General features: G+C 33.9%; 1 protein-coding gene across 1 annotated transcript; it reads left to right on the plus strand.

Moving 5' to 3' along the window:
- The first annotated feature begins 135 nt into the window (after window positions 1-135).
- LOC124821770 (ARM repeat superfamily protein) lies at window positions 136-23,229 on the plus strand. The gene is made up of 39 exons (XM_088095615.1): window positions 136-453; window positions 638-851; window positions 1,007-1,102; window positions 1,216-1,333; window positions 1,420-1,593; window positions 2,411-2,581; window positions 2,709-2,764; window positions 2,869-2,958; window positions 3,057-3,202; window positions 4,329-4,411; window positions 4,496-4,624; window positions 4,713-4,784; window positions 5,778-5,946; window positions 6,831-6,970; window positions 7,089-7,181; window positions 7,694-7,874; window positions 8,409-8,503; window positions 8,620-8,772; window positions 8,906-9,062; window positions 9,989-10,122; window positions 10,339-10,420; window positions 10,508-10,688; window positions 13,023-13,098; window positions 13,284-13,448; window positions 13,529-13,594; window positions 13,675-13,779; window positions 13,953-14,042; window positions 15,157-15,374; window positions 15,475-15,682; window positions 15,794-15,973; window positions 16,630-16,725; window positions 16,831-16,898; window positions 16,990-17,332; window positions 18,259-18,474; window positions 18,902-19,561; window positions 19,648-20,051; window positions 20,750-21,002; window positions 21,718-21,888; window positions 22,734-23,229. The coding sequence occupies exons 1-39, from the start codon at window positions 294-296 to the stop codon at window positions 22,962-22,964; spliced, it is 6,444 nt and encodes a 2,147-aa protein (XP_087951741.1). The 5' UTR covers window positions 136-293; the 3' UTR covers window positions 22,965-23,229.

Raw genomic sequence — 23,229 nt, forward strand, 5'->3', positions numbered from 1 at the left:
ATACCATAATTAAATTATTTAACATTATCAAATAAATGTTTGAGCAATTAACAAATTTAAGTTCTTATTTTCATTTAAATATTGATTAAAAGAGTGGAACAACTTGGAAAGGAGCTTTGACCATTTGAAACACAAAAACCCTAAACCCTAAGGTAGTTCAGAGTGCCACAAATATAATACTTTCTTCCTTTTGTTTTAATTTGGTTGCTCCGGAGAGAAGAATCAGAAGAAGCATAAACAGAAGAACCAAAACCAAAACTGTTTAAGCTTCGTTTTGGTGCTAAACCCTAACAATGGCGACCTCCTTAGCCTCGCAATTAGAAACTCTAAGGTCCTTCGCCAAAGCCGACTCCGAGCCTCTCAAGCGACCATTCACCCGTCCTTCAATATTGTTCGATCCCAAAGAAGCCGCCGACATCGATATCGAAACTCTTTTCTCCCTCGCTCTTGAAGGTCAATCTTCTCAATTTGCTTCTCATTTTACTCATTCTCTTTTCAACCAAGCTGGTGCAGCTGTGCAATTCACCTAATCCAATAAAGTTTTGCACTATGCTAATCGTGACGAATGGAGCATATGAAGCGTGTTGCTTCTTTATATTCTGTTTTGTGTTTGCTGACATTTTTTTGGCTATTTCAGGTTTAGAGGTTCTTATTGGCAAGGATGAGCGGTTCAGGAACTATAAGAACGATTTGTTTAGTCACAGGAGTAAGGAGTTGGATAGAGAGTTGATGGGAATAGAACAGAATAATCAACTTAATGTCTCCATTGCTTCGTATTTAAGACTGCTTTCTGGATATTTTCTTCTTAGGCCTGCTCTTAAAACGCTTGAGTACTTGATACGTAGACACAAGTGAGTACTTGACTTGATTTTGATATTTTACGGTTGCTTGAACAGTGTTATGGATTGTCTTCTTCTTCGAGGTGTTATGCTGATAATCTCATTTTGCCCCGCCTCCTTTACCTTTTCTGTTTTGTTTTTTTTATGTGGTCTGTTTTGAGTTTCAGGATTCATGTGTACAACGTCGAGGATTTGATTTTGTGTTCTTTGCCGTACCATGACACACATCCGTTCGTTCGAATAGTACAGATACTTGATACAAGGTTAGAAAGATATGATTATGTGTTTTTGGTTTGCTTGTGATATGAACTATTTGACTGGCTTCTGATGTGAACTATTAGTTTGGCTTCTAATGTCTCACTTAATTTCTGTAAAGGAATACTAAATGGGGGTTTCTTGATGGTGTTAAAGCGTCTGGTGCACCGCCTCCTAGGATGGTCATAGTGCAGCAGTGCATCCGTGACAAGGGCATATTAGATGCTCTATGCAACTACGTAAGTAATTTTCTTTTTTGTGTTTAGTTGTGAATTTGGAAGTGGTCTACTGGAATCTAATTAGATATCAGAGCATTTGGTTACAGGCATCTCCGTCTAAAAAGTCTCAACCTTCAAGGCTTTTTATTGGTTTTTGTACTGCTGTTTTTGTTGAGGTTTTGGGTACTGTTGTAACTGTAGACGATGATCTTGTAAAGAGGATACTTCCTTTTGTGGTATCTGGTCTTCAGCCTGGCATTAATGGAGTTTCAGATCACAAGGTTAGATTCAAAGGAAATTATCTCTGTGCATTAGAATTTAGAACTGATTATATTTAGACATCACACTGCAATATATTTTGTGACTACTTTCTCATTAGTTTGCTGTTTATTTACTTGCCGATGGTAGACTTAATGAATTTGCTTTTCTGTTCCAAAATATCCTCTAATGCAATATTACTCATCACTAATAAGAATAGTCATGTAGCGTTTATAATTTGGTACAAGTGAGGCTAACCCACTTTGTTAACAAGTGTTATTCACTGTTTCTTTGTCTATTGTCTTAAATTATTTCGTACATTCTTTATAGTTTGTTTCCATAAATGTAGAATATTCTTAGACAAGCTCATGTTACAATCTATACGATATGTTTAAGCAATTGATATCATAGCATTATCTCGGATCTGATCCTTTACTTATCCACAAATGTTGAGGGAACTGTGTTATCACAATCGTAAACTGTGATTATATTATATGTATGCTTGACCTCATTTTGAGGACTTATTTTATGTATTGAAAGGTGAGGTTTTAGGTGTAGAGGGAGGTAAAGTAGAAAATAGAGACTTTGGATGATCCTATACTGGTCATAGTTATAATGATTTGCAATGTCATGGTATATTCTTAAACAAGAAACTCTAACTCTAACTATTTTTTACTTTAATCATTGAGCAATCTTAAGATATTATGAGAATATTGGCAAACTAATACTAAAACATGATTTAAGATATAGTAAATTATTTGACATATTCTAACAATTTTTGTGCTACGTTTCTTGGTACCTTGTGAAACAATTGTCTTTTCAAATTTTCCTCATATGCAGGCTGGTTCTTTGATGATCATTGGTTTGCTTGGAAACAAAGCTGCATTAGCTCCCAAGCTTTTGAATAGTCTGATACGTTCAGTTGCTGAGGTTGCTTGTGGCGAGGCTATACAGATGACAGATATCTATTGGTTTCGATTGTCCCTTATTACTTTAATAAATGTTGTTCAGGTACTAGTGTAATCCTTGATGTTTGGGTGGTAAATAGTATTTATCCAATTTCCTTTCAGAATGCAATATCTATTTCTGAATCTTGCTATATTTTTATTTTAACTTGTTATGTTGGAATTTTTCTTAGTCTCAAAATGTTGAAATCCTACCAACGAAGGCCTTGGAGGTTTTAAATAAAATAAGGTAGTCAAATTGAACTGCTCAACTTTTACATAATCACTGTCCTTGAACTGTTCCCTTTTCTTTATTTATATTTATACCATAGTTAATCCCTTTTAATTATGTAGGGACCTGGCAGGGGTTTTATCAGAATTATCTAAGGAGTTCAATATTGAAAAGTTTCTTCGTGTGCTTTTGGACTCCCTGATTGACTGCAGGTGAGCATTGTATGATTGTCTTTCTGTGCATATATGCTTCAAGTCATATTTTATAGAGGCTTGTGTCTTGTGTTGATTATAACAACTACGGATTGCAGTTCTGATGAATACTGTCAGCAGACTTTGCTATCCTTGATAGAAATTATCCCCATAAACAGTTTTGTTGATCACGTGGTCATGACAATTCTTTCAACTTGTGTGAAATTATCACAAAAAGTTGGTGACTCAACTTCTTCCATGTCAGGTACATCTGATTTTGTACTGTAAAGAGCTCATTACTTAGTTCTGTACCCCTAATTATATATCTTTTTGTAATTCATAAGGTTGAGCTTAATAATAATTCATATTGAGAGTGAATCAATGAACCTTTAGAAGCTTCTGTAAACAATTTTTTTTGTACCTGTTTGTATTTTCTTCTGAATTCTGAAAGCAATGATCATGCGGGCCTTTTTATGTTATGAGTAAGTTTTCTTTAACTGTTAAGTTTGAACTTACTCTGTGTTTGTATTAGCTTCTTTTTTAGGCAAAGAAGCTTTATTTGTTAGCTTATTGGGAAATTATTTTCCCGAATCAGAACTTTCTGTGCAATATATATATATGATGTTAAAATAGTTCTACATAGCACTGGTTTGTTTTCTGTATCAGTATTACGTAAGAAAAGGCATGTATTGTCTATATAAATAATAAGAACTGGCATTTGAAACACCAGAGCAAAGCATAGCATTATATCGAATGCTGATATTACTCATTCATACTGCATGGAAAGCTCCTGTTAATAGGAAGCCAAACTCTTGGATCACACTGTTGAAAATGATGCCATTGTCAAGGAGCTTTAGTCCATTCTTTAATAGTTTGAAACTTGGGAAAGAAAATTAGAATTTGACTTTGAAGTCTAATGCCTTCAACAGGGGAAGTTTTATTTGTTTAGAAACTACACACTCATTTTTTAATACTTTCACCTTTGAATAGCATGTATGGATTTATAAGGAAGTCCAAAGACTGTGAAAAAAGATGAACAGTAACTCAAGGAATCAAGGAATTGCATAGACTACTGTTCAATACATTAATGCTGCCAACAATCCATGTTGAGTGTGGTTAGACATCATTAACTCAGTTGATTAACTGTCTAATGAACTGGGTGTCATCTAATTGTGTATCATAGTATGATCTTGTTAAATAACACATTAAATCATTAAAATGTGTGCTTTTTATGTTTTTAGTAGTTGGTGTATATTTTTATTTTGTTTTGTTGCCTTTTCTAACTTAGCTCTCTACTGGCTTTATGTTTTTTAATAGAAATCTACAACTAGTCTGTTAATATTGGTTGCTTAGATTATTTTCATAATGTTGGTTTGTCAATTGTTGGTTAGCTGGCTGGGCAAAGAAGATTCTGATTATTTTCAATACAAAGTACCCTTCGGAACTACGTGGTGCAGTTCATCATTTCCTTCAGGCATGCTGATGAATTTTCTGCTTTTTTGTTCTCATGCATTGTCTGATAGTTTATAATGTGTTCAACTTTGAATATGTTTAACAGGAAAACAAAGCGCGTTCCAAGAAAGATGATTCGTTGTATAAGGTTTTGTGTAAGTTGTTAGATGGAAATTTGGATTCTGCACTTGATATCTCACACTCAAAAGTTTGGTTTGGCCTGTATCATCCGAAGGTACTACTATAGCTCTTCTATTGAATATCTGGTTTATATAAATCTATATGTGTATCATGTACAATAATGATAAATTTTGATGTTATAGGCTGATGTTCGTCGTGCTACACTGCTTGATTTAGATTATTCTGTTATTCCGGAAACCAAGGATGGTTCAAAGGTATATCTGCTCTTCTAGTTTTCCCATCCTTCCAAAAACCTTATGTTTCCATTAATTTGTATTTTTCATTTCACAATGTTTGAAGAACATTAAATTCTGTTTCTCATTTGTTTGTATATATTTTGTAAAGCATTTTTGGTGCCAATTTTTTTTGTAAAGAACATTAAATTCTGTTTCCTCCTTTGTTTGGTATAAGTTACACCCACTCTCGCCATTTAATAACATTTTACTGTATAACTTTATCTCGAAAGCTGTTTTAGGTTAATCCAAATTTTTGGACACATCAATTATATACTTCAAAATTAATTTAATGTATTCTTTGAAAATATAAAGCATTTATTTTTCTTCTTATTGTCCATATTTTACAAAATATAAACCATTTAATTTTCTTCTTACCGTCCATATTTTACATAGATAAATTTTGGTAATATGTTATTATAAATCAATTGTTGGTTCAACAAAAAATTAATTTTTTAATGATGCAAGATCGGGTGTAAGTTAGAATGCTGTAAATTGATTCCTCCTCGTGTACAGTACTTGTAATTTCTGATACTGGTGGCATATTACTTTTCTTATATTTTATTCGTAGGACATGGTTGAGCTAACAAATGTTGCTGTCAAATACCAGTTTTAAATACTTGTTGTATTTAGAAATTCTGATATATTGTATTACCCTGCAATGTCTGACTACGAATGGAAAATGCTAGTAAGAAGTTTGCTGTAGGTACCAGGCCAAAGGTCTGGTTGTGGTAGCATTGAGTAGTTTATTAATGAGTTTTTGGTCTGCCATAATCAATTATATCAATAAGCTATGCATCAACTGATTATCATCATGGTTTATGCTATTTATGAATGAAATTATGAATTGATATCATTTTCTTGGGGAAATATTTATAATATGGTCAGAGATTTTGTTAGGATGAGTTGATGCTGTCTTTGCGTATTCAAAGTCTTTGACTTTTGACTAACCCCAACATACATCTTGGTTATCAGAATCTTATAAACGTTCAAGAGGCCATATTAAGACTGCTAGATGATACAGAACTAACAGTTGTTCAAGCAGCTTTACGTGTTGATGGCTTGTCAAATGTAATAGATTCTTCTAAGCTTCTTGATGCACTACTGAATGTGCTAAGAAGATGCATGGACAAACTGCTTTCAGGTAATTGGTGGTATATTATAAATAATTAGGTAGAAGTTTATCCTATATGTTTATGTTGTGTTGTGGCACTACAATGAAATGCAGCGTGCATTGACTTATTGGTATATTGGGAAAAGGATTTTGTTCTTTGAATGCATTCTGTATGGATTTTGATGTATGAATGTTAGTGGTGGGAGTTATGATTAGAGAAATAAATGTGGTCTTATAAATGTCTAAGTCTCCTTGGTGTTTTTTGAACGTGTCTATTGGGATTAATTTGTTCATCGATCCCATTCTTGTCCATTTCTTTGTTGAAGGGTGTCTGGTTGTCCATTTTTATGTTTATTTGTATCAAAATGTGTTTTTCCTTTATGATGACTGGATAGTTATAGCTGTTGGGTCATATGCTTCTTTTTGGAGTTTTTCACCATATGATGATTCGAGCTGTCAATGCTTATCTTAGATTGTACAGTCAATTATTAAGAAAATTTAATTGCATAATGTCTGTATTAAAGTTTAAATTAGAAGAATGGAAGCATAGTGATGGGATTGTTGGTTCTAGTTCACCAAAACATGTTCTGAGGAATGTGTAAATTGTTGCTGTTCTACTGTTACTCGAGTATATATTGTCTTCAAAAAGTTACAGCTTGTTGTTTCCTGTTTTGGTCTAATAAACTTATTCCAGTTCTGTTATGTCCATGGATATGGATGAATTTGGCTTCACAGAGATGTTTGTGTTTTGGTAGTCTTTAAACAAATGGTCTTTTGCTTGTTTCTATATTAGAGATTCATCAAGGATGATGCATCTAACCATAGAGTGGCTGGTGGAATTAAATAATGGGAATAAAACAATTACTTTGTGCTCTTTCTCCACTGCATCTTTTAACCACCTCATTTTCTTGTAGGTTCTGCTGATAGCGATAGTCTAAATGGTGAAGTTGCAGTCACTTGTTTAAAGAAAGCTATCTCTTACTTCGGTGATCATACCGGTTACTTGAAAAACATTGCTGCTATGATTTTTCCATTACTCATTGTTCTAACCCAGGTAGTGGCTAAATTCTGATTAATTTGTATTTTGGATAAAAAATTTATTATATTATGATCTTGTTTCTTCTAACTAAATTGTTTTTATATTTCCCTTGCTCTTATTTTGCTTTGCGCAGACACAGAGCTTGAATGTAAAAGCTTTGGGACTAGTCAACAAAATAAACTGGCCACTTTATAAGAATATTTTCATGGCTTCATCGGGAGAAGTGGTAAGTATCTGCCTTTTGAACTAGTTTGCTCTAAATTTATATTTAATGTATAACTTACAGTGAGAAGAAATTTAAATCTATTTGTCAAAAAAACCCAAGTTTGTCAAACTCAGGATTCTCTAGGATTGGCGAAAGTGTCCAGGACATGAACATGATATGTCACTAGTATTGAAGAACACTAAATATTGTGAAATGCTTGAGCATAAAGGTTCCTTAACTTTATTTATAATGGTACAGTAGTTGAAGGGAGTAATTAAAATTTACAAGATCCCTTGATGGGAGGAAAGAAAAATAAATCAGATTTGAATCTGATATAAATGAAATAATTGTATAAATACAGAAAGTGTTGGACATATTCCGATATCTAAATCAAATACCACACTAGTACATATATAGGGTTTTATCAAAGTCATTAGTTATTCATCAGTAAGCAAAGCCACTCCTAAATATGTTTGTCAAAAGAATTTGGCAATTGCCTTTCACTTTACTGACTCTTGGAAGTAAAATTGCAGGCATTGATACCTGGAAGTTTATCTTCAATTAACTTGAAGATTGTCAATAAAATGGCTGAAAATTTCTTGGTCCATCCTGAAGACCATGTTAATTGGTTTGTGGAATGCTGCAGTGATTTGGAGTTGTCAAAGACACTCTTCTTTTTTGTTCTCTTGCAGTCTCTTTGTATAAAACCAAAAGGTTTGCTTTCTCCTTCTCTTTTTGAATTACATATTTTCAGAAATAGTCAATGTCGAGATATGGGAGTAAATATTGCACATTTGGTGTACAGTAAAAATAGATTGATCGGATAATGAATATATATTTGTTTGTAAGAAATCCCTAAAGTCAAGGGATTGGGATGAAGAGATTTGGTAGATTTGCTCCAGATTTAGAGTCTCTATACCTGGAGATTTGTTTGCTTTATTTTAGGAGATTTGTTTCCTTTTATTAGGATTTCATTTTGCCTTCACATACCAATGTAATGGTACTTTTTGAGATCAAGAAAAGTAATTCCATAACTATCGCTTACCGTCTGTCTATGCATGTTTTCACAGTTCATAACTACATAAATATATTATTTTTTTGAATGATTGAAAACAATAACGTTTTGACACATGTCAGAAATAAATGTTTTGAGCTATATCGTAGCTTTCCTTAGTTGTAGTTTGTTTCTTTCTATTAGATGTTAGTCATAAACTTGTAATTAATTGACTTTTTTTCTTGTGATCAAAGACGAAGAAGACATTTATGCACTATTTGAATGTCTATTTCCTTTTCTAAAGGCTGAGTGGGAAACTTCAGTAGGGGCTGATGTCGTATTGGATGAGGTACATAGGATTTACTTGCATGCTGTTTTTCTTAGTTCATTATTTGTCTCGTTTTTCTGTGCTGAGAAACTAATTTTTACTTGTTACTGTTTCAATTGTTGGGAATTGTTTTGCAGTTCAATTCTGAAATGCTAGAGTGGCAGTGCAAGGATTTCTTAAAAGATCTTTTGTATGCCAATCTAAGGCCTATAAACGTGAAGGTTATGATTTGCATATTTTGGAGGCTGTTAGAACTACTACTATCTGTAGCACCTTCTGACATTCTGCTGGTTAGGAATTCCTTTGTCATTTTTGTAATCCTGTAATCAATGTCTTATGAACTTGCTATCCTTCTCAGAATTTGCTACTAGACTCCTTTTTTTCCATCACTGATTGGATGAATGAACCTTTTACAAAATGCAGCGTGATGGTGATAAGTGGGTCAGCAAGATAAGGAATCTGTTTGTTTTTTTTGCCTCCTCAAAATTGAAGCATGCATTCCGTAAACACCTCCATCACTTAGCAGTGCAGTGCAGAATATCACCTTCTTGTCTCTTGTCTAAGTTTTTCACAGAGGAAGGTTGCTATATACTTGATCTTTTTTATTTTGATTCTCATGGCTTTTTGTTGGACACTGTTTTTGATACTTCTGTTGTGGATATGCTGGATTGTATTTTTTTCCCAACGGGGTGGTCTATTAATATTTATTAACAGTGCAAACATATCCAATGCCAAATCATTTTACGAGAGAACAATTTAAGATGCATTGGTTCTTGTATTTGAAGTATATATGATGTTTAGAAAAACTAATATCAGAGAAACCCTCTTCTCAAAGTATTTTTTTTCGAAGTGAGAATAGAATGTTTACTTGAAGAATAAATTTATGAGAGTGGTACTTGAGAGCAAGGGTGTCAAACTCTCAAGTTAGCATTAAACTCTTTCGAGTTTGTGATCCTAGATTGAGAAAACGAGTTAACTCACTATTAAACTCTTTTCTGAGTAAACCTGGGTAAATTCACGTGGACTATTGGGTAAATTCTAAATCCTTAAGCACTTCTATGGTAAGCCCCTTTTATCCTTTCATCTACTTCTTTAGTACTTTTGTGCAAATGATTTCTGTTGGAGAAGAGGAATTTTATTCTTTGGAACCATTAGGTTGAAGTTGCTATTGAAAGTCAGTCCAGAGCCTTCTACACTGTCTTTTTTTTATAAGTATTTATTCTAATTTTTTATTCAAAACTGAGATATTTGTGGAGTCCATGGGTTTATCTCACACCAAAAGAGCTTTTAAATATCTTTGTTTGTCTGATTCTAATCACAGCATTAATATATGTTTAATTAATGCATATATGCCCAACCAAATTTAGTGTTTTTCCATCTATGCAAGTGCAGTTGTGTTGTTATAATTCCAAACTGCGTAGGTATTCTATAGCTAACATTTTATGGTTCAGAAGTCATATAAGTTCCAATTGGCTTGATTTTTGGGTTGAATATTCCATTTTGCAGGTGTTTCTGCTGCAGTCCAGGTTGAAAGTCTTCAATGCTATGCATTTCTGTGTAGCCTGGAACCAGATAGATGGAAACTTGGACTTTTAGCTGAATTCCCGTCTGTTCTTGTTCCTTTAGCGAGTGATACTCAGGTACGATTCTGTTAGCTTTATTCTCTAAACTTGCTATTTTTCCCCCTCTTTTCTGTATATTGCCTATTTGTAATTGTTGGCAAATTGTCTTGTCAACGTATCTCAAGTTATTTTTATTCATGGTTTTGCTGTTTTTTCTTTTTCTTTTTTTTTAAATTTTTGTGGGAGTGTTGTTGGCTGCTGATAATTTCTTTGCATCTTTCTAATTTCTTCCAGAATATAAGGGTTGCTGCCATGGACTGTATTGATTCATTGTATACATTGTGGTGTCATTTTGAGCATGCTGGCAAGAAAAATGGTAATGTTAGAATAATCTGATGTAGTCCGCAATGCTTTATTAATTTCACCTTAGTACTTTGTAAGTATCTAATACTGATAAGAACAGGGAACAATGCCTCATGGTTTCATTTCGTGGGTGAGCTTCTCTCCCTGATGAGTCAGCTGAAAACATTCATATTGTCCGACAAGAAATTTCTTCCTTCACTATTTGCATCCACTTTGAGCTCATCCTTTACAAACAACTTGGAGCATCAAAACATTTTGGTACCTCAAAATGTTGAAAAAAGGTATTTTTTATGTTATTATAGAAATTCTTATCATTCTTATTTCAATAGCTGCACTTTATTTCTGTAGAACTGTTTTTTATATTCATTGCTTTAGCTGCTGCTTTGTGAAATATTTTTCCGCATAGTATACTTGATCTTCTTAAATGTGGGGAACATTTGGATAAAGTCCCCTTGTAAGCCTTTTCGTTTCTAAAATCTAAATGATGATGTTTGACAAATGACTAGTGGTGATCATGGATTGGATTCTTGAAGATCCTTCCAACTTTGCATTCCTTTTGCCCAACCCAACCTTTCCTGACATAGGCCTGAATTGACTTTTCTCTACCTAGACTCGACCCAACTTGGATCCAACAGGACTTAGCTTGATTTTGACTCAAACTTGAAGTTACTCAACCCAACCTAGGGCTTGTCCAGCATGGCCCGCCCTAGGCCCCAACCAACACAGTTTGACCTTGGTCTCACCCAACTTATCTTGACATGCACCAAGCTTGACCCAACTCCATCTGAGTCTTGTCTAACTTGGATTTGAAGGTCCAACTCAACATGGCATGGGCTCAACCTGTTTTGACTTAGACTCAAGCCTCGTTGACTTAGCTTGACTTGGCCTTGACCTTGTAGGCTTATCTCTATTCAGACTGTTGTGGGCCAACTTTGCCCAAGTGAGTGTCCCACATTTGGTAGAAATAAGGAAGTTGAGCAACATATAAGAAAAAAGACACCATAAACCCATTGTCTTAAAGTTTTGGATAGGAGATGGTGTTAGGTTTCTAATATATGAGTTTGGTCATAACTCAATGGTACCAAATCTCTTCTGTTTATCCCCTTGAAAGACTCAATGAGCTTAGACCAACCAACTAAACATGGTTCTAGTCGAACTAATTTTTGGGCCTATCAAAAAAACGATTTGAAGAAAAGATTAAACCAAAACTGAACTGTATGATATTTCAGTTAAATGAAATCACAGAATACAAGGCGAGTATATATAAGCTCTAAAGGTTTCTAAATAGGTTACAGAAAACAGAAAACTAACATTCAATTGAAGAACTGAATGTTTTTACATCAATCTCTAATATGGCCCGACCTATCCAAGACTTATCTAGGTTTTTCCTAGCCTAGCTTGACTTAGGCCAAATACGACTTGATGTTGGGCCTGACCTGGCCTATCTTTGACTGCAATCTAACCTAGGTCTGGCTTAACCAAACTTGGCTTTGGTGTGGTCCGGTCCAAGTTGTCTTAAATCTCCTTGAGTTTGAATTTTCAAAATCCAAAAAAATATCCAATTCAAGTTTAATTAAATGATTCGACTTAAAATCCAATCCTCTACTTATACACTACTTTTGCTATTTGTTTGGTTGATATGTGATTAAATAAAAACTCTTGAGGTTGCAATTAAAGCAACCTTTATAGATGCTGCAACCAAGGCTACCTTGGGTTAACCACAACTGAGACAAATTTCTAAACTCCCTATCATGCCTAGGACTTCCAGCCTACAGTGTGGCAACTGTAGATGAACCAACATTGGAACTATTATAGACTCCTACATTTTATAATTTGGGTTTGGGCATAACTCAACCACAAAGAATTGATGGTAAGGAGAGGGTTTTCTCCTAGTTATATCATATATTTTTGCTCTATTGCTTGTCAATGTGGGACTATATCACCGGCCTTGTTGTTGCAATTAAGACTGCTACACAAGAGGCTTCACTTAAAGACAAAGGACTCTACAATAAAAAAGTAAGCCAGCAAGTATTGATAAAATGACAATATAAACCATAATTTCATCAATGTCCCAAAGTGGTCCTTCTTTGCAACTGTGACAGCTTGGATTTGTATGTGATTTGGGCACCTTAACTATTTTGTGAATTAATCTTAGCATTATATTAGAGGATGAAGAAGGATAGAAGGTGCAAATTGCTTCACCTCACAGATGTTCAGTCAAATATAGATTTAACATTGTTTGATTTGATTTACAATAATGTTTTTCTTTTTTGTTTATTTGTTTACAATCTGTTTATTGTTTCAGATTGTGTGGCTTATCTTTGTTGTGGAGTTTAAGCTGCTGTTTTGTTTTGTTGAGATGGAGGGGGGATAGAGTAGGTTTAGCCATTTAGGAATATTCAGTTTTTCTTGGTTCTGATACTTATTGTCATTGTTCGATGCAAATTTCTGTGAATCATCGTGTAGCTTTCTCCATCTTAATTAGACCTTTTTGATTTTGCTTATTTGTAGTTTCTTTTTTTACTTTTTGTGAACAATGTTCCTTGGAAAAGTGTTCATTTGTATTAATTTTTGAGATCCTTTATTCCACATTGTTTTCAAACACATCTCTTCAGGTTTGATCAGCCTACGAAAATAAGAATTATAGCCTTCATTTTGGGTTCCACGCTGAAACTCTCTAACTATGGAAAGGTTTGATGTCTTCACTCTCTTCTATTTTTGCTATTTATCTTATAGCTATAGATATTAGATATATTAGATATAGTGATATATATGAAGGTTTCATATGTTCATATCAGATTGACAGTGTTACATGTGGGTTTTTATGCAATCCTGAGACTGTGAGGAAGTAACTTATTAGTTGATATCCCTTGCAGCTAATGATTTTATCCTTGTTCAAAGGAATTGGGAATGCCCTTATGCATGTTCCAGAAGTTGGCTCTTTGTTGTTCACTTTTCTTATGCAATACTATGAAAAACTCAGTCTGTCGTGTCCAAAATTGTCAGACAATGAAATTCAGATAACGTGCCTTTTGCTGGAGGTATGTGTTTTGAGTTTAGTTTTAACTGGTGGAACCTTTATTCTGAGATTAGGTGTGAATTTGTTCCACTTTATTTGTAGAGCTGTGTTATGTCATCTCCCTCTGGTGGAAATGATCTACAAGATCTTTTAGTGAAAGCATTGCGGGTGAGAAACTTTTTGTATATTTTTCGCATAATGCGTATTGTTATTTTGAATTTACTGACTTCATTCTCTTGATGTTTCAGTTTGGGGGCCTGAATTCGGATGACCCTGCCTGTGTAAAGCCTTGTATCGCTGTTTTGAACAAACTCAACAGTAAATTCTATGTGGACTTGAAGAATGAAGTGAAGGTTTTATTGTCATTCTTGATTATTGATGAGTTGATCTAATGATTGCTGCCTTTTCTTTGCTTTATGCGATAAAATGTGTGATAATTTTCCCTTTTTGTGTAAATGAAAAAAAAAATACCAAGGTAGCCCGTACTGAGTCCTAACTTCTACTTTTTTTTTCTTATGCCTTCCAGGAGCATTTGTTTTGTGAGCTTGTGTTTCTGTGGCGTAATGGTAATGGTGATGTACAACGTGCAACTAAAGAGGCATTAATGCGTATAGATGTTAGTTTCTTGCTCATAATCAAATGTTATTAACCATGTGTTTTCTTGGTTAGTTCCTTTTTTAATGTATCTTTCTGGAGTGTAAGGTTTTTTAGTGGTTATTTGCAAAGAACTTAATTATTTGGTATTATTCTATCTGGAACTTCCCTTTGGAAAGGGTGTTTATTTATTATTTTATGTTTTTGGGACTGGGGTAGTAAAAATATAAAACATTTTGTAAACCAGATGCCCCTTTACTTGACAGGTGAAGACACATTCCACAGTGAATTTTCTGTTTAAATTGTTTTTAAAGTACTGATGGTTAACAAATGGTATGAATATTTAAATAAAAATTGAAAACACTTATATAAATGGCTGCAAAACATACCATACAAGCCGGTTTTATGAGGTTGAATTAGACTTAAAGTCTACTTAACATGGTATCAGAGTCGTGAATTAGATCTTGTTCTAGTGAAATTTGTTGTTTGTGGGGTCTATTGTTCTACCCGGTATCAAGTTGTTATCGGATCATCCATCAATGTCTGGTCCCACACATGAGAAGTATATGTCTCGGCATGAGAGGGATGTGTTGGAAGTCTCATATTGACATATAAGTGGGTGCAAATCTCACTTTATAAGTCAGTTTTATGGGGTTGAGCTAAGTTTAAGGTCTTATTCTTAAGAGAAATCTTAACAATCAATATATCTTCTATTTATTAGCCTTGGTCTTTCTGGAAACACTTTTTGTTTACATGTTTGAGAACCCCTGTGCATTTATGCATATGATTGAGTTCATACAAATGTTTTTATGACATTCTATTTAAAACTTGAGTAATAACATCATTAATATTGTTAATTAATTGTAGCTTTGTTAAATGAACAAGTAGATAGCATCTTTCGGAAATTATTAAACAGTTAATATGGTTGTGACCTGAGGCAAAATTTCAATACGTAAGTTCCATTCTTGTCGATGGCCATGGCCTTTTGAAGCAGCTAGTTGTTTTTCACTTTAAATGTTATTTGTTGTTGCCCTGTTACTTTTTAATGTAGTGGGAGGGTTCTTCCAATTTAGTATTCCACAATTGGATGAAAAGAAATGAAATTGAGAATAATTGGGGATATGTTGGAATTGCAGATTAGTTTCTCAACTGTTGGCTACATGCTTGATCTCATACTTGCACTGAAGAGTTTTATAGTTAGTTCTTCAAATGAAAAGGCGGTGAAGAAACAAAAATTGGTTGGACACCAAGATGCTGAAGATCCTTCTAATAACATATGGAGAAGAGATAATCCAGTCTATATCCTTAGTTCCCTTCTTGATGTTTTGCTATTGAAGAAGGACATAACAAATAGGTGTTTGCTTAATTCTGAATCTGAACGTTACATTATGTGTACTGTCGAGATTAGCGATTGATGCATTTAATTGTCCTAATTTTCAATTTGATTGTTGCAGGCATTTACTGTTAGGATCCTTATTTAAGCTTCTTAGCAAGGTATTTTCAGAGGAATGCGTGAACGAGTCCTTTATACCTGTGCAAAGGTTAAGCCAAAAATCAAGTTCTTCTGAAGCCAACAATAGCACAATATATCATATTCAACAGACTCTATTGATAATCCTGGAGGATATAATTATTTCTCTTAAAAGCATTGCCTCACTGAATGTATGCATCCTAATTGTGAAGCTTTGAAATTTATTATGTTAGATAACTTAGTTTGACTACCTTTCGCTATTTTGGTTATATCCTTATATAGTGTTTTATCGTTGTTGACAGGAAAATATTAAAAGTGAAATTAACATTAAGCTACTGATAGGGTGTGCCCAGAACTCTGAAGTTATCACCCGCAACCATATATTTTCTGTTCTTTCTGCTATTACTAGAGTTTATCCAGAAGAAGTTTTTGAGTATATGCTCGATATTCTTGTAGTTATTGGAGATGCAGCCGTCACACAGGTTTGTTAATATAGAGTTTTTCTGTTGAGCTTAGGCATTCTATGAGTAGAATAGCTTATTATATCCTTTTCTACCATGTTGGTATGGTTGTCATTTCGGTAGAATGGCTTATTATATCTTTCTCTTTTTGTTTGTCCATACTTGTTTCAAATTCACCCATTGACTATCTTAATTACATGGTTTGTTGGACAACTTTGCCTAATGTGAACTGGTTTTATAGTAACAAATTCACCCATTGACTATCTTAATTACATGATTTGTTGGACAACTTTGCCTAATGTCAACTGGTTTTATAGTACCAAATCCTATAGGCATTTCTGTTATTCCTGAGTTTCCTTCATGCATCACTGGTTAACAATCATTTGTTGAGTAGGGTAGAGAATCTTACAATCCCTGCCTCAATTATTGGGATCTGCTTTATATTGGAGAACCTCGGCCACTTGTTTTAAGGCCTTATTTCTTAATAACTGCTTGTTAGTTACCATTTAGGATTTTATTAAAAACTAGTAGAATGCTTCTTTTTAGCTCTTGCAACTTGTCTTTAGTACCGTGTTTAAAGAGAAAAAATCTTCATAGTTCAATTTAGTAAGGATTATTAATGATTAATTCTGTGTACGAATTGTGGTGTCACCATTTCTCTTTTTATATGCCTGTAGATTGATGACCATTCAAGGATTGTTTTTGAGGATCTTATATCTGCAATTGTTCCTTATTGGCTTTCTAAGACAGATGATGTGGAGAAACTACTGAAGGTTGGTTTTCATGGAAACGGTTTTTGGATGTCATGTCTCTTCTGTTGCTTCATGTAAAGAATCTTTTCAGATCAAACTTTTAATATGTACTTTTTTTCCTTACAGATTTTCATGGAAATATTTCCTGAAATTGTTGAACACAGAAGGCTGTCATTTGTGCTATATTTATTAAGGTATTCTTCTATTTCTACACATGATCTGCTATTGTTGACACTTTAGCCATTGGTTTGGGATGTGCATCTTATAATGATGGCTGTTTTGCAGAACTTTGGGTGAGGAGAAAAGCTTATCGTCATTGCTTATCCTACTTTTCCGTTCGCTAATTTCAAAGAAAACCAGTTGTTTTCTTAATGCTGAGACAGCAGATGATTTAACATTTTATACTAAGGAGTGGGAATATAGATTTGCAGTGCAAATTTGTGAACAGTTTACGAGTAAGATTTGGCTTCCTTCTCTAGTCATGCTGATTGAACAGAGGGTGAATAGAGATGTTGACCAGACACAGCTCCTGGAGTTGTTTATTGTGATGCAATTTTCTTTGCAAAAGTTGCAAGATCCAGAATTTGTGTTTAAGTTGGAATCAAGAGAAGATGCCGCTGTCATTCAGGTTAAATCCAAATCAGATGCATGCTGCTAGATAGTTATATGATCTCAATGTTCTCTACATGGCAAAGTTTTAATGTTACCTGTGTCATGTTTTTCATAAATAACTTATAAATTTTCCAGTCCTGTGCCCTATTGACAGATAATAGTGTGTTGTTGAGACCTTAATTAAAAAATTTTGGCAAATTATGTGGACACTCTTGAACTAAGGCTGAATTCCACAGACCTCTGTAGTTTATATAATGATTCAATGTTGTCTAATCGTCTTTATCTGATAAGAATGTTTGGAGAACAACTGCCAAAGCTAGCCATTGTGTTTCGAGAGCAAGACCTTATAAACCCCACAACAAAATCCTGTACTTCCCATGTGGGGCTAAATTCTTGTACACTGCAATTAGAATCCCACACTGTAGCCAGCCACCGCACCCACGTCGGTTGGCTGTGGTGGAAATATTTGAAACCAAATTGATAGAAGAACCTTTTGACTGCACCACTAGAGCTAGCCATTGTACTTAGAGAGTTCAAGCCAAACTTTTCCCCAGAATCCCATACTTGCTGCAATTGGATCCTAATATTGACATAAATTATATTTGTTTGATATTTCATTTTAGGTTCATATTCAGCTGTTGACTTTGTTTTTTGTGTGATGGTAATGCAATTAGTGTTGTATACTTATATTTCTGCTAATGTTCTAATCTTTGAATGAGCCCACAAACACTTGTTTTGTAGATATATTGATAATGAAAATATAAACTGAAATGTTCAATAACAAATACGGATCATATTTTTTTTTTCTTTCTAGGTTGCGGTATTTGGTTTTAATGAGATGGCAATGACAGTAGTGTGTTATGCTTTTTTTTGTGTGTAAATGTTCTAATTATGAATAAATTCATGATTAAAATAAATGTTATGGCTTCTTGAATGTTGCAGAGGGCATTGGGCGAGCTTATGGAGCAGGTTGTTTTACTTTTGCAACTTGTAGATGCAAGAAAAAAGCAACTGAACATCCCTGTAATTGTGAGGAACGAGTTGAAGGAAACTATGCGTGCTGTTATAAGGATTCTAGCAGGAGTCATGATACCTTATGTGTACATTAACAGCATAACTAAATTGCTCCACAATGCAGATAAAAATGTCGGGAAGAAGGTATGATTTTTAATATAGTTACAATATACAAATTTTAATAGGATTTTGTATTATTTTGACTCAAGGGTAGACCATAATTTGTCGTCTCTATCTACTTTGTAATATTCTGTCAGGTATAGTGATTTTCAAGATGCTCCTTTAATTTGATGGATAGACACCGTGGTCATTGAATTTGTTTTATATTATTGTGTATTATTCATATATATTTTTTATACCATTGATTCTATATCTTGGTGTGAAGTTTTAATAGAAAGTGTATTTATATTTCAAAAACATAAATGATAAATATATTTTTAATATAGAGCATTTAATAAAGTGCGTTTTATGCCTGCACACCATGAGAACGCAAATACAAATCCATAATCTTTAGTTTTGTGAAAACAGGGCATTGAGAAACTTTTTGATATTTTATATTCTTGGACTGCAGGCTCTTGGGCTGTTATGTGAAGCTGCAAGAAGTCATAAAAATGTGAGCTTAAGGCTTAAAGACAATAAGGGTTCTAGGTCAACTCCAACTTCTCTTTTGCTTCATATGAACGAAACTTCCCCAGAATCACTTAAAAAATTATGTGTTGAAATTATTCGAGTACTTGATGACTCATCAGATACCTCCTTGAAAGTGGCAGCAGTTTCTGCTTTAGAAGTTGTAGCTGAAATATTCCCTTCCAATAATTCCATTTTTAGTCTGTGCCTTCAATCTGTTACAAGATATATTGCATCTCATAACTTAGCTGTGACTTCTAGCTGCCTCAGAGCAACGGCTGCCCTGATAAATGTTCTAGGTCCAAAGGCACTGGCAGAACTTCCCAAGATTATGGACAATGTGATGAAGTCATCTTATCAAGTATTGTCTAATTTGGATATGAAACCCAAAAGTAGTGATGTTGTATCAGCCACAATGGAATCCTATTTTTATCTTCTCATCACTTTGGAGGCAGTTGTGGACAAGCTTGGTGGATTTTTAAATCCGTACCTTGTAAATATCATGGAGATTCTGTTGCTTTATCCTGAACATATTTCAGGAATGCATGCAAAGGTGGAATCTAGAGCTCATGGAGTAAGAAAGCTTCTTGCTGAAAGAATTCCTGTAAGGCTTTATATAATGTAGTATTGTGTATCTGGTATGAATCAAAGTTCTTGTGTTTTATTTACCAATTCTTTACTTTTTTACAGGTTCGACTTGCATTGCCACCTTTGTTAAAATTATACCCGGCTGCCATTAAGGCTGGGGATAAAAGCTTAACTATTGTCTTTGATATGTTGGGAATCATAATAGGTACAATGGACAGATCGTCCATTGTGGCATTTCATGGGAAGGTATTTGACCTTTGTTTGGTTGCTCTTGATCTGCGCCGGCAAAGTCCTCCTTCAATTGAAAACATTGATTTAGTTGAGAAAGGTGTGCTTAATACATTGACTGTTCTGACTCTAAAACTTACGGAGAGCATGTTCAAGCCCCTTCTCATAAAGAGTATAGAGTGGGTAGAATCTGAAGTGGATGGAACTTCATGTACGGGAAGCATTGATAGGGCCATATCTTTCTATGGCATGGTAAATAAGCTTACAGAGAACCATCGGTAAGTTGACATTCGTATGTTCTATTTTTGGTTACCTAGTAATTGTTCTTCTCAGAAATGTTCCTTGAAATAAGCATGGTTGAAAATTTAGGCCTATGTGATTATTTTATTATCAGAAGAGTTTAGCTTTTTGTCCCTAATAAATTAGGAATTATAATGTATATAGGAAAATAGTGTATTGAACTACCGTAAATATGTCAACCACCTATGACAGTAGATAAATTTCTTTATATAAGTTTGCTTACGATATTAAATTGAGAGTTAGTTTCAATGTGATTCCTTAATTATTACTCCCTCTTCTCCTTAGTATATGGCATTTTTAACATAATCGCACAGACCAATGAAAACAATTTAGTTGATTTTTTAAAAAAGTATTACTAATGTACCAAATTAACCTTCATTATGGAGGACTTCTATAATTTTCGTTTCACTATTCATTAACACAACAAAATAACTCATAATATTTTTTGGGGCTTAATAAAGCAAACATATGGAAACCTGTAGAGAATTATAGACTGTCTTGTAGAAAGAACTAACAATTTCTTTAAAATCGTGTATTGTAATAAGCTGGAGGGAGTATAATGTGTATACACCCGTAGACATTAGTGTATATTCAGTTATTATAATGTTACATTAATTTTTTTTCCTTAAATAATGATCAAAGACAGCCATTTAAGGTGTTATATCCTTACTTGTAGGTCATTGTTTGTTCCTTACTTCAAACACTTGCTTGGTGGATGTGTTCATCATCTTAGTGATGATGGAGATGTGAAAGTGTCTACTGGGAATCAGAAGAAAAGGGCCAAGATTGTGGATGATGGCAATATAAAAGAAACAGGCAGCGTCTCCATCAAGGTTTGGCATCTCAGGGCACTAGTCTTGTCATCTTTACACAAGTGTTTCCTGTATGACACCGGGACCTTGAAGTTTCTGGACTCCTCAAATTTCCAGGCAAGTGAATTTGTTGCATATAAAGAACTCACTTACTTCATGTCTATCCAATACCAAAGTATTGGATATTAATTATGTATTTGTTAAGTATCAAGCCTTTTAAAGTTATAAAAATTTAATTTAATATTTGTTACAAATGAGACATCGAAGCACTGTCTCTTTATGAACCAAAACGGAATCTATTCTCTGTGGATGGTCCAAAAAATGGATTGAGTTTTACACCATTAATATTTGTAGATTATATGATATGATTTATTATGACAATTATTAATACTTTTTATTTTTAATATGTTTGCAGAAGTGAAATTATACAGTTATTATATTTTTTGAATTTTTGTACATATCTAGATATATATCTTATACATATTGTATCTTGTATATTTTATAATAATTGTATCTTGTATAAAATATAAATAATATTTGACATATCTAACACAACAGTTGCAACACGATTTTGAGTAGTTATGAGAAAGTTCAGTGAAGACTTTGTTTCTTCCATCTAGTTGATTGATTAGCTCACCCCACTTAATATTTTTTAAAATATTTGTACTAGGAATTTTTCCATTTCACTTAAAAATACTTTGCATATTTTCTTCATTCTCTTTTCTCTCATTCCTTTAAGGAATAAAATATTCTTTTAACCTTTTAGCTTCCTTCAGTAGTGTTCTTTCTAATTCTATTTCCTCACTGACTGTAATATCATACTTGGCCACAGATGTTGTTGAGACCTATTGTTTCACAACTTGTAATAGATCCACCGACTTTGTTGGATGACAGCATGAATATACCGAGTGTGAAGGACGTTGATGACCTAGTGGTTTCCTGCATCGGTCAAATGGCAGTGACTGCTGGATCTGACCTTTTGTGGAAGCCTTTGAACCATGAGGTAAGTTTTTTATTTCTATTCCTTTCTAGTCGTTATTGTTTATGCATGTAATTTGACACTGACATTCTATTAATATGTTGGATTTTATTGAGTGAAACACATGAGGTGTTAATGGGAAACACTGTTTTGAATATGGCCATAGTAAAAATATAAATTACAGATATGGCCCGCAAAACCTTTGAACTTGACAAATCCGCTCCCCTACCTGTTAACATAAGTAGCTACGGTGCAGTAGCAAGCCAATAAGTGGATTTGGGCTAATATCACTAGCCATTCAAACTAGAAAAACAAGAGCAACTTGTCACAGGACTCGAACCACCCTAACTGCTTTCAATCTTGTGCTTCCATCACCTATCTTTTAACAGAAGAAAACGAGGGAAATTAATTGAATCTCTCTAATAAGTGCAAAAGGCAAAACAAGTCTTTGAGAAGTCAAATGAGGCAACTTCCATAAAATTTGACTAGTTTATTAGAAAAGTTTAATTCATTTTGTTTGGGCTTAACAAAGTTTAATTGTAAATAGACGACAGAGTTATGCCATTTTGATCAAACTTAAGATATTATGCTATTGACGCTCTATAGTTATGTATGTGATTTTGACCCACAGGTTGATAATCTAAAATGGTGTCAACCTTCTCGTGTTCTCTGGCATCCTCATTACATAATACATTAGTTTTTTCTCATTAGTTCTTTATTTTAATTTTGGGTATTCAGTAACATCTAGAGCTCTAGAGTGCTATATGTTTGTACCCAACTCATACCAGTATTGAATTTCATTTGCCACCCATAGCTGTCGTTTAAGAAACTGAATATCTTTCTGCCTTCTTCTTCCGGTTCTTTTACAGGTTTTAATGCAGACACGGAGTGATAAGATGCGAGCTAAAATGTTGGGCCTAAGAATTGTCAAGTATTTTGTGGAGAACTTGAAAGAGGAATACCTAGTTTTATTGGCCGAAACGATCCCCTTCCTTGGTGAACTACTTGAAGACGTGGAGATTTCAGTTAAATCTCTTGCGCAGGATATTCTCCAGGAAATGGAGTCTCTGAGTGGGGAAAGCCTTCGGCAATATCTATGATGTAGTTTCTAGGGGTGTTATGATATCTGTAATCAATTGATGAATCCGATCCATAGCCCCTGTAAATTTTGTTTATTTAAGCAAAGTTAGCATTAATTTACTCTGATAAAGGTAAAAGTTCTATTTTTAAACTCTCAATTATTTAAAGCATAATGCTCTTAGGGAGTATTTGTAATACCAAGAGGGAAAAAAATATTAAATTGATTCGTTTTAAAACATACATAATTTTAGTCAATATCTAACTTCGTTCCCCAGTTGAATGTAA

This window comes from Vigna umbellata, chromosome 1 (genome assembly GCF_029865625.1).
Source record: "Vigna umbellata cultivar VRB3 chromosome 1, Vumbellata_1.0, whole genome shotgun sequence".
NCBI lineage: Eukaryota > Viridiplantae > Streptophyta > Magnoliopsida > Fabales > Fabaceae > Vigna > Vigna umbellata.